We start from the raw sequence: 12,555 nt of genomic DNA on the forward strand, positions 1-12,555 counted from the left end.
AGTTAATTACAATCAGATACATTACACTAATAAACAATATGCGGTTAGTTTCGGTGTATTTATAAAGCCGCGTCAGGAAAATAAAGTGTAACCACACAGGAACAGTAGCACTGCTTTGACGCTGGGTGCCGCCAGTCTGCAAAACCGAGCGGAGAACTTGCGTACGACAAGGTATGAGGCACCGTGGAAAAGTGCGTGGCTTTACGCCAAGTGTAGGTTTTATACATCGCGATTTGAACGTGGAACAGTTCTTACTCAACATTTCTGTGCGTACGCACAGTTTATACATGAGGCCCCAGATGTTGTGCCAGCAAACAAACAAAATGAATTTTAATTAGGCAACCAGGTGACAAGGCAAAGTCCAAGACAGAGAAAAAGTGAAACTCGGGAGATCAGCCGCACGCAGTATAAAACAAAATACAAAACAGCAATGAGAGTCAAAAACCAGGAGATTCTTAGAGAAAAGGAGTTTTAAATCTGCCAACTCAGATAGGGAACTAATAATAAGGAGGACCATTTCACCCATCATAACCTCAAAGGAAAATGCAAAAGCTGCCCTGACAATTGGAGTACAAAAAATGGTGGCACAAATGGTACAAAATATTTAACACCAATTCAAGTAAACCTCAAATTGAAAAGCGGAGGCTGAAAGGCTGTTAAACTCCCCAAACCGAGTGATAAAACTTGAAGAGAGAGTACAGAAAATGAAATAATGAATCAAATAGCACCAGAGGGAAGGCCTCTTAGCTTCAATATTGGGGGCCCGTCCCCTTCGGTTCAATTTAAAACACTCAGTACATTGGATCCAGGCTGTTACTTTAACATGTTTCCTTTTAGAATTTTAAACCCAGAAATCCTTTCACCTCTTATACTTCATTTACTGAAACTGGAAACGTTGAACTTCTTCAGTCTTAACTCACAGCTCACTCATCTTTGATTTTGTGTTTCAGGTGCCATTTTCTCAACAGAAAGGAAAACATGAAGAGTGCCAAGACTTTCCTGGTTATTTCCCTGCTTGTGCCGTGGCTGTGGCAGTCCGATGCCCAGAACAATGGTAAGGTGTCCACTTTTAGGGGACTTTCCTTTAATCCCCTCCTGTTTTCTTGGTGAAGCTTGATTTGACTTTCACAAGCATCAGTGCCATTTCCATGAAAAGATGCCCAGTAGGATTAATGAGTCCTTTGTGTCCTGTGTACTGAGTACAATGAAATTCTGACTGGCATGTGTTAATCAACACACAAAACATTGCCACTCTGCGATACCATCATTCTTGAGCAGAACAACGGACCTTGAAAACTTCAGTCTTAATTACCTGAAAATTCCCAGAACCTAGTTGTCATTAATAGACGTAAAAAGTATAATCACTTGCATTATGCATATTACAGTGTGCTCTCTTCTCTTGCAATTTCAGACATTAAAGTGAACTGTCAACACAAACCTCCATTTTAATTTAAATCCTTGACATGAAATTTTCAAAAATCTCTGTACACTACGGAAATCCGAAAGCACTGGAAGTGGGAAAATATTATCCTGTCATATGAAATGGTGATCAGGCAGACCCACGTAACTGTAAGCCAGTAAGCTTAACATGAATCATAGATTACGTTCATGGAAAACACGATTAAGGAAAAGGCTGAAAGCACATGGAAAGAACAGGAATGTTAGTGAGCAGTCACCGTGGGTCCACATGGAGAGAGCGTATTTTACTAATATGCTGGAATTCTATGAAGATATAAAAGCAGATGATCAGAGAGGAGCATCGGTGTTGTGATTCCTGCCACACTGAGCTCAAAAATGGGCACAGACCTCAAAATATCACAAAAACCAGACTTGCTCTGTTTGTATGTAGGTTCAGGTCCATTGTCTAGCCCCAAACTCAAAAGGCAAGCCATTGGCCTACACAGGCCCAAAAAACGATGTGAAGGCTGTAAGGAACCAAAATGTTAAAAATATCCAAGTGTTGACTAAAAATGTTTATAGATTTGAAAGATTTTTAGACTTGGTGACTCAAGTCTGGTAATGCCATCTCTGTAAGGCATCAGATCTCAGTCCAGAGTTTCTTCATGTGTAGTTCCTGGCTGGTGCAATGAGCTGCTCACCTCCATGTGACTGCTGACTCAATCAATATGTTTAGGATGCAATTGAAGACTTTCTTGTTTGGTGAATTTCGATCATTTAGATTTTGTAAAGTAGAAATTGTAACTCATTTGAGTTTTGTTCCAAGCTCCTCACTTGTGATGATTGTTCCCAAACAGTCCCCTGGACTCATGTTTACTCAATTATGTTGACCTCTTTTGTAAGTCGCTTTTAATAAAAGTGTCTACAAAATAAATAAATGTAAGTGTAAATGTCAGTTTCTTAGGACATTTATGATGTTTTTGAAGTTTTAATGCCAGATCCAATGGCTGCTAATAGAGTTTGGGATCTGGCTGCCTAAGGTGAGGCCTACTATAGGCAAGGCAGGAAAGGCCCCAGTCTCGCTTATGTTTTTTGTTTTCTATTTTTTGCGTACTCAAATTATAATAGCTAACATCTAAACCCAAAATGTAATCCTAACTCGTAGTCAAAACCAGTGTTATTCCAGCAGGCATGAAATATAAAAAGGTGACAAGAACATATTCCTAAACTGAAACAAGGAGTCGGAACAACTATTAGTAACCAAAGCCAGGAATTGCAAGACAAAAATCGAACTCACAAGGATTACAATGAGTTCATACACCAGAGTAACAAAACAATAAAATAAATCAAAAAATGTTTGAAGATTTCAGCAGTTTGATGGGAAAGCAAACCCCAGATGACCTTTTCACACAGTAAAATCATGATTGACAGGCCATGACCTCTGAGGACACACCTACTCTGGGGCGGCAACAGGAATCAACCGTAACTCCGCCATTTACTGACCCAAATCGCAACTCCGAATTAAAACTATAACTAACTTCAAAAATCAATGAACCAAATGGATACCTTAGAGCAGTGATTCGAAACCTTTTTTGAGTCACGGAAATATTCACAACTCACAACATATAAACACAACTTTGCAAACAATGAATATAACGTACTTTATTTATCGAGATTTGATTGTCTCATACGTATATAACATACAAGATGTATTATTAAACTTTAAAGTAAACATTGTAAACACAAAAAGTAAGATCCACTCATTATAATTATGAAGTACAATCCTCTTGTGCAAATTAAAACAGATCTACTACTACTACTACATTTTCTACTACCATTACTGCTACTACTACATTTACTCTCTTGTTATCTACTTTATTCAATGAGAAGGTTGTTCTTGTTTGCCTTGAAATGATTTTTTATCACGCAATCTTTTTCTCGCCGTTATTTTTCTTGCGCGTGATTTTTTTTTTCACGAGTATGTAACTCACACATTAGGCTTTGGTGAGATAAACACTTGCGAGAAAAAGAATACACAAGAAAAATAATGTCGCGAGACATAACACGTGAGAAAAATCACGTGAAATCAACAGTGCTGGGCTGCAGAGTGAATGTAAATGTTCATTTTTATTTGACCCTCATGGAACCCCTGAAACCCTGGGGAATCCATGGACTTGAGGTTAAGGTTTAAACCCAACCAATAGATGCAAACAAACATAGGAGTCCCTGACATCCAGAGTATTGAAGACTGGAAACTCACAAACGCATGGGGAGTTTCTTTCTTTTGCAATCCGTAAACTCGGACAAGTCAATGGATTCAAGAAGCTGATTTTTAGGCCCCTTGACTGACGTTACCTCTAAAAAACGTATAGCAACTGCTACACACTAGACACAACAAAGGTAACCTCAGGAGTAGCTTAAACGACCCCAAAAACAAATGACATAAAACGCTATAATAACATGATGATAACGATAACATTAGCATCACCTGCATCAGCGACTCCATTGAATGTTGTTACTGCAATCTTGTTAGATGTTATGATAGCACGACAGAAAATGGAGAAAGCTCATGCAGTGACATAGAGAACATGCAAGTTTCACACCGACACCGACTCGGGGTATCTGTAGCTGTGGGGCTGCAGCACTAACCACTGCCCTGCCGTGCTACCCAGCACACATCGTCTATTCCAGTAATGTCACCCATTCTGCAAAATCTGTAGGAAATCCTCCCCAATGCATGCAGCTTCAAATGTGTTTTTCTCTCCCCTTATTGCCTGCATTTTTCACTGCCAAGTTGTGCCTTGTGGCTCTGAGCCCCCCAACCCCCTCTCAGGCTAATCTCCCACTCCTGCCGGCATTCCTGGGTGATTTACAGCAAGGCATGGCGCTCCTCTGACCCGATCTCGAGAGCTGCACTGGGTCACTCAAGCGCACTTTAACAGCCTTTTAACTTCTTATCTTAACGTCCCCCACGTATCCCTCATCCAGGCTATCCAGAAGATTTGAAGTCTTCACTCCTCCCTTCACTTCCACCCACCAGCTTTTCTCCATTTTTATTTATGTATTTTTTCACAGCTGTCTTCTATTTGCTGAAGGCCACTTAAAGCCTTACATGGGAAGGCCTGTCAAAGGGAGACGGTGGAGGGGGAGACAGAGACTCGTGTGGAGAAAGTGCTATGAGGGAGAGGGTGGGCAAAGATGGAGGAGGGTCATCAAGGCAGCTGACCCCTAGGAGAGGGATAGGCAGGGATGACTAACATGAAGACTTACGTGCTGTCCGGGGATCAGGTAATTTGACATAAGGAGTCTTTATTTTGGCTTCACTCTGTCTCCACGGCCTCAGGTCTGAATCCATGATGGCAGTAGATGTGCTTCCTAGGCTCAAAATGGTCTCAAGTACAGACTTCTACGTCAGCGTTTCTCAACCTTTAAGTATTTGCGACCTGAGTTTTCATAACCGTTTTAATCGCCCTGCCTAACGTTTTTTTGAATCCCTAATAAAATGTATTCCTATATTTTTTGCTGCCGATACACCGCTACAAGTTTTATTATACCTACTTGACTTTTATCGACATTTATCTAACTCTCTATATTTGTTTTTTTAGTATCAGAATGTAGTTTAAGTTCATTTGTTTTGGTTTCAATAGATTTTTCATATTTTTGATTCTTGTTTTCTTTTTTTTTACATCTTCGCGCCCCCCCCCCACAGATTGAGAACCGCCGTTATATGTGCTAATCGACCATACGTGCAACACGTCGCCACCCGGTTGTGCCCTAATCAATTAGGAGAACTACCTGACCTCAGAACTTCTGTCTTACTGTATACTGTATATAGATACATAGATGTGAAAGGCACTATATGATAGATAGATGTGAAAGGTGTAACCAGTAGGGGCCTCACTGTTCCCCAAATTCTAGACTTTCAAATCCTATTATGGGATATCATCTCCTGTTGAATTCTGCTCTGCACTTGTAGTATTTCTATTGCACTATTTTATTGTATTGAGGATGACTTGTGTTCTGTTCTGTGTATTCTATTGTATTGACCCCCTTTTTGTAGACACCCACTGCACGCCCATCCTACCTGAAAAGGGGCCTCTCTTGGAATTGCCTTTCCTGAGGTTTCTTCCATTTTTTCTCTACAAGGGTTTTTTTTTGGGGAGTTTCTCCTTGTCTTCTTAGACTTAGAGAGTCAAGGCTGGGGGTCTGTCAAAAGGCAGGACCTGTTAAAGCTCATTGCAAGACCCCCTTGTGTAATTTTGGGCTACACAAAAATAAATTGTGTTGTATTTGTATTGTATAGACTTAATAATACTCAACACAGTTATGAGTTCAAATAATGGATTTTAATGCACTAAGCACTTTCACAAGGATGCACAGCCTATAGCCATACTAACAATGAACTCTTTCCTATTCTTCCATGTCCAGCTGAGTGTTGTTCGCTGCCTCCTGACTCCATGGGCTCCTTTTATATTGGACCAGGAATGGCTTCTGGTGATCTGGCATGACCTGTGGGGAACACATTTGGGTTGTTTGAGGACCAGGGTAGGCCCTTCCTGATAGCGCCCCCTTGTGACTTTCAGGGTTGCACTTTTGGCCTCTAGTTCCCATGAGCCCCTGTGGGTTTCCAAGTTGGGACGACTCCAGCAGAACACTGCCACCTAATGTATGGGAAATAGAACTGCTCCTGACCTCTGGCCTCTGCTTGTCCATCCTCTGGCACTGTTGATGAGAGGTCATGTCATCATCGAACCAGAATGCCCATCTGTCCTCCATGGCACTCCCAAAGGCAATATATAACACATAGATAAATGTAAAAGGCACTATATAATAGTGTAAAGTGGCAAGTGAGAAGGCAGAGTGAGTCCCTAAAATAGTTGGGGTACCAACCGGGTAAACCCCGTTTTAGTTTACAACAAAAAAAGACATAAACATAACAGATGCTCAATGACGCTTTCAAACAAATAGGTGCGTTGTTGGGCACTCAGGTCCAAATTGCGACACCACCAGCTGGTGATGTCACTCTTTATATTGTCTGGACCGGAAGGGGCGGGGCTTCTCAATCTCCGTTGACCTCAAGGGGCGGTTTCTCAGTGCTGTGAGGGGGAAAATGGAGACAAGAAATGTTAGTGACAGCGCCCCCTCTCATTCCAAGGTGGTACCACAAACCTTAGGCATCCGTGGAAGGCTCCCTCTGGCGGGCATGCGTGACAAAGGACAGATTTATTTATAGGTTAAGTGGGTCCTTATTTTCCTGTGCACAGAGCAGACCAATAAAATTCTAACTTGCATGTGCTAATTAACATGGAACAGGCCACCACTCTCTGGTCCCATCGTCAGTGGGTGGAAGTACCCGACTTGTACCTGAAAGTTCTGTCTTATGTAGATTGAATGATGGTATATAATGGATAGAAACATCTTAAAGACAATATATACTAGATTGATATGTTTAGAGGTTTATATGGTCCTGTACATCAAATGTACAGATTACAGTTAAATTCTTAATTTGATCCGTAAGTAGAACTGACTGACCCAGAAGTGTGTCTCATCTGAAACAACAACCTTACCTTGAAGTTACTGTTGGATCGTTTTTTTGACTTCGGTATCAATACCAGCTTTCGGACCACAGTACCAGCACCAAAATGGCTCCAAAGCAAATAACGGACAGTTCAAATCCTCCCTGTCTTTCTCCAGTCTCCTTGCTGCGTCCCACATTTGCACGCACTACGCACCGCTTCCCTCTTGATAGCCATGAAATCACAATCTACTGGGAAGTCCCCATGGGGTCTTGATCATGTTGAAAGAAGTTTTGATGTCGTCGACGAAGACTTTGCATTTATACGTTGCTTTACATCGGGGGCTTGGGTTGTAATTTCAACCACCACTATGCAGTACTCACTGGGATGATGTGATGGCAGCCATTTTTGTGTCAGTACACTCCCCACACATTAGCAATTAGATGGCGAGAGGGTCAGAGGCAGTTAGCTAATTAAAGACCATCCTGAGACTTCACGGGATGCCCTCGAGGTTGCTGGATATCATGGCCGGCCTGTACACTGGTACTGTGATTGCTGTGCAGAGTCAAGGCAGACCCTCTGTGTTTTTCCCAGTTGATTCTGGGGTCCGTCAGTGGTGTGTTCTGCTCCTACTCTGTTCAATTCTTGTATGGACTTGGTGTCGGGCAGGTCGTGGGGTCCAGCGGCTGTGGGGCATCTGTTGGTGAAGAAAGATTCACGGATCTTGACTTTGCGGACGATGCTGTGATCTTCATGGAGTCAATGGAGGCTGTGTCACATCATCACTAAACACGAGTGTCCCAGTGCCACTGGCAGCCATCACACTGCCTGACTCCACCGTGTTTTACAGATGATGTGCTATGCTTTGGATAATGAGCTGTTCCAAGCCTTCTACATACTTTTTTCTTGCCATCATTCTGGTAGAGGTTCATCTTGGTTTCATCTGTCCAAAGAATGTTTTTCTGTATTTCCTTTCATGCAGTTTTCCCTTTATGGTAGACTTGATATCGATACGCTGACCAAGCCCTGGAGAGTGTTGTTCACTTGGTTGGCTGTTGTGAAGGGGTTTCTCTTCACCATGGAAATGATTCTGCGATCCTCCACCACTGTTGTCTTCCGTGGACATCCAGGTCTTTTTGCGTTGCTGAGTTCACCAGTGCTTGCTTTCTTTCTCAGGATGTACCAAACTGTAGATTTTGCCAATATTGTAGCAGTTTCTCGGATGGGTTTTTTCTGTTTTCGCAGCTTAAGGATGGCTTCTGTCACCTGCATGGAGAGCTCCTTTGACCGCATGTTGTCTGTTCATAGCAAACTCTTCCACATGCAAGCAGCACACCTCAAATCAACTCCAGGTCTTTTATCTGCTGAATTGATAAGACATAACGACGGACTTGAACACACCTGCCATGAAATAGCCTTTGAGTCAATCATCCAATTACTTTTGAGCCCTGAAATGAAGGGATTGTGTTAAAAAAATACTTTAGTCGCCTCACATTTTTATGTAATCGTTTTGTTCACCCACTGAATTAAAGCTGTAAGTCTGCACTTCAACGTTATCTGAGTTGTTTCATTTAAAATTCATTGTGGTAACGTACAGAACCAAAATTAGAAAAAAGTTGTCCAAATATTTCTGGTCTTAACTGTAATCATTAAGGTCTGACCAGCTGACAAAAGAGGAAACGAAAAGAAAAACTTGGTCAGCAGCATCCCTGGAGATAATTAACAAAGGCAGAAGACAACGTCCGACATGGTCAAAGCCCAGGAGACCGCAGCATACTAACCCCCATTTTCCTGGAGCTCCTTCAGTCGAGTCTCGTATGACAACACAATCTTCCCATCCATCGAGTCCGAGGCTCCCAGTGCCTCAGATGACTTTCCTTGGGTAGAAAAGCAGCTTAAATGTGGCGCAGTGGCACCAGGTGGGCACAGTAGGATGCCAAGAAGAGAGATGGAATAGAGGAGGATTCATAACGTTTCATAAGTAAATGTAATACTTGTGTTTTTATAAAATTGATTAAATAGCATCGATGCAGTATGCACACCCTATCAGCAGCTCTAACCAGGGTATCCCACACTAAAGTCCTCAGACGTCAGCCTGGGGCTGCAGGGGCTTCTCTTTTACAAGCAGACAGACCTTTCCATGGCTTTGGGTCCCTGTAGCTGAAAGTTTGATCTCCCATCGTAATTTTTTTTTTGTTGATACGTTGAGTAGGCCAGCAGCCTGAGATCTTAATGACCCTTCTGGTTTGTAAGTAACGATGAGCTCAGATAAGAAAGCAGGACCTCAGCCATTTAAAGCTGCATATGTACGAAGGAGGACTTTAACATCAGCCCTACAATTAACCGGGAGCCAGTGCAATGACTCAAGGACGGGGGTTACGAGGTTGCACTTTCTAGTTCTTGTGCGGTGCATTTTGAAGCTGCATAAAGAACAATTTCAATTGCAGTAGTCGGTGCTATTAAAAGAAGAGCAAGGAACTCATTTCTGACTATTCTCCATATTTAGAAACCTTTCCAGTATTTTAAAGCTGGGGAAGGCAGGTTTGAAAAAGTGATGTAATGGTGTTTTGGTGTCAAAGACAGCAGCTAAATTGTTTGTCAATTGACTAAAACTAACGTTTAGTCCAACAGAGTTAAAATGTGACAGAATATCGATGTGGTCTGCATCACAATCCCGGGAGCCAGCATTTCTGTTTTTTTCATTATCTTCCCTACAGGTTTATCTACTGATAGCACTGTTCACAAAATGACAAAATGTCTACAAAAATGAAAATGCAAAAAAGAAAACAATGAAAGCAAAAACAAACAAAAAGAAAACACAAACAAAAAAACTGAAAGTGCAAAAAAACAACAAAGACTCAAAGCAGTGAAAGTTGAAAAAAACAATAAAAAAAATAAAGGCGTAAACAAAAGACTGAAAGTGGGGAAAAAATACTAAAATGAAAGAGTAAGCACAAAGTGAAAGTGCAGGTAAAACATTATTAGTGCAAAGAAAAAATTATGAACTTTGAGTTCTAAGGCGCCCACTAGAGGGCGATATACGGCCAAACCCTCACCAGTTAAAAAGGCAAACAAAATAGTTCTAAAAAAATTAGTTTTTTTTTTTCCATAAAATGCTCTGTCACACAGTGGAGGTTCATAGAGTACCAAAGACATAAAGGATTTGCCCACAACACAAGGCAATCCAAGCTGGTGAGTCGCGAGATGAAATCCAAAGAAGAATCAAAATGCAGAGCGAAACGTCCAAAAATCTGGTAGGTCACAAAAAGCTCAGAAACGTCACTAAAACACTCGACGCTCCTCCGCACATTCAGAAGGAACCGCCAGGAACTGTGGGAGACCCTCCAGATTTATAGGATGGGGGCAGGGCAGCAGTGATTGGCAGGTGGCCCCGCCTCTTGTGGGCACCACCCACAAAACACAGGAGACATCAGCAAGGCATTGAAATGTAGACAAAATGAAAAACAAAGAATACAAATAATAAACACAAGCAATATTAATGCAAACAAAGGAAGCAAAACTGAACAAAAGGACATAAAACAAAGATTTGAACCCAAGCCGGAAGGGGTAATCTGGCTGAAACACGAAAGTGCAAACCAAAAACAGAAAGCACAAGCGTCATTTCCATTTTTTTGGCTTTGCTCTTTCATTATTTTTATGTGCTTCGTTTTTTTGTTTGCCCTTTTATTGTTTTTTCTTCTATGATTTTTTTGTTTTTTCTTTCATTATCTTTTTTGTTTGCCCTTTCATTTTTCCTTTGCGATTTCTTTTTTCCCTTCGGGACCACCGTACACGGTCTGCCAGCGATGACGTCATAAGCATTTGCTTTAAGAGGCTCTCATTGGCTCCGCCCAGTAGCTCAGAGTGGACACAGCGGGCTTCACCTTCCTTCAGTATTCTGCCCCTAGTGGTGCTCAGACGCCATTTCCTATGGCAGCTCATATTGGGCCTTTAGGGACCCGCATATGACGATGGTGGCCCAGTACAATAATCGCAGCCGTTGTGTTCCTCAGATGTGTAATTCATCGGGTGGTCTTGTACAAAGTCACTGCGGCTAAATGGAATCCTTGAATTCATTGAGTTTTTTTTTTTAACTTTTAATTTCCTTCACAGTATTTCTTCTTCATGTTTTTCATTACTGGCTCATCTATAAACATCCCACAGGAATGCCCCGAGCGACATTTCAAACCGTCCCACACATTGCAGATAACTTTTACTGGAAAAGCTCTGTGATTTGGCCGAGAAGCTGCAGTTTGATGTGCAGGTCACCTTGCGTCCATGTGATGCGCTTCAGAGAGCGATAACAAGACAATAAAAATAAAATAAAACAAAACAGATAATCATTCATTTGGAAAGAAACCAAATCCGTCTGAAAACTGAGCCAAACCCTCCAAGCTGTGAAATCTGCAGTTGGCGCGCACATCAAAAGGCTACACAGCACTATTTTATAGGGCCATTAATGTCACATTTATCTGTCTGAAAGTGAGAGTCTCCAACTTGTCGAAAATCAAAATGAATCGACTGTGAAACATGTTCAGAGGAAAAAAAAATAATAAAAAGCACATGATTTGACAAATTACAGCAATAAAACACAGTCGGGGTATCGCAGCATTCCAAGAAAGGGAAGAGTAATTATGTGAGATGTACGTCCTCATGAAGAGGGACCTGAAATGACTCAATAAATGAAATAATGTAACTGACATCACTTTAAAGAAGAAACAGGAAGGTCGCTAGCAAAACGTAAATTAAATTCAATCCATGACATGTCACTGTGGGGAGCACAGCACTCTCCTGTTACAGAGCTCATTGTCACCGCTGTTCATTCTGTCACAGGTCACCTCCATATTGTGCTTCACGGAGTTGTTGGCGGCTGCGGCACCAGTCCACATTGCTGTTTGCTGTGAGGTGCGCGACTGTGCTGCCGCCAGCCAAGAGAAGGAGCCAAGGCTGAATTCTGTGTGTGTGCTGGCCCACCTGACCGATTTTAAGAGTGATGTTCCTCATATACAATACAGTTTATTTTAATATAGACGTGCCCAGCCTTGACTCTCTAAGAAGACAAAGAAAAAATCCCCTCCAAAAAAAAAAAAAATGGACGAAAGGAAATTCAAAGAAAAGAGAGACCCCTTTCCAGGTAGGCTGGGCATGCAGTGGGTGTCAAGAACACAAGTTATCCTCAATCTATACTAATAAAAGGCAAAGCCCTCACTCACTCACTCACTCATCACTAATTCTCCAACTTCCTGTGTAGGTAGAAGGCTGAAATTTGCCAGGCTCATTCCTTACAGCTTCCTTACAAAAGTTGGGCAGGTTTCATTTCGAAATTCTACGCGTAAGGGTCATAACTGGAAGCTGTTTTTCTCCATATAATGTAATGGAGTTGAGCTGGATGGCCGTGGGGGCGGAGTTTCGTGTGACATCATCACACCTCCTATGTAAGTACGTAGAGAACAAGGAAGACCTCCAAACAGCACTGAACAAAAAACGCCATTTCACAATTGAGAAGGCAGAAAAAGATTATGAAGCAAGTGATGCATACAAGCGTATTCATAAATACAAGCATATTCATAAGTACAGCTACTGCGGAAACAAAGCACGGCGTGAACCGTAAGTTTATATTAAATTAAGTTCATAGACGGGC

The 12,555-nt window shown here is 41.8% G+C and overlaps 1 protein-coding gene across 4 annotated transcripts in view; it reads left to right on the forward strand.

The window, feature by feature from the left end:
• The window catches only part of LOC120515362 (collagen alpha-6(VI) chain-like), a 325,957-nt gene that overhangs the window by 54,765 nt on the left and 258,637 nt on the right, over positions 1 to 12,555 (forward strand). For all 4 annotated transcript variants that reach the window (XM_039736240.1, XM_039736241.1, XM_039736242.1 and 1 more), the window contains exon 2: positions 951 to 1,054. In XM_039736240.1, coding sequence (XP_039592174.1) covers positions 979 to 1,054 — 76 coding nt within the window. In that variant the 5' untranslated portion in view covers positions 951 to 978. The remainder of the gene's footprint in view (positions 1 to 950; positions 1,055 to 12,555) is intronic.

This window comes from Polypterus senegalus, chromosome 15, assembly GCF_016835505.1.
Source record: "Polypterus senegalus isolate Bchr_013 chromosome 15, ASM1683550v1, whole genome shotgun sequence".
NCBI lineage: Eukaryota > Metazoa > Chordata > Cladistia > Polypteriformes > Polypteridae > Polypterus > Polypterus senegalus.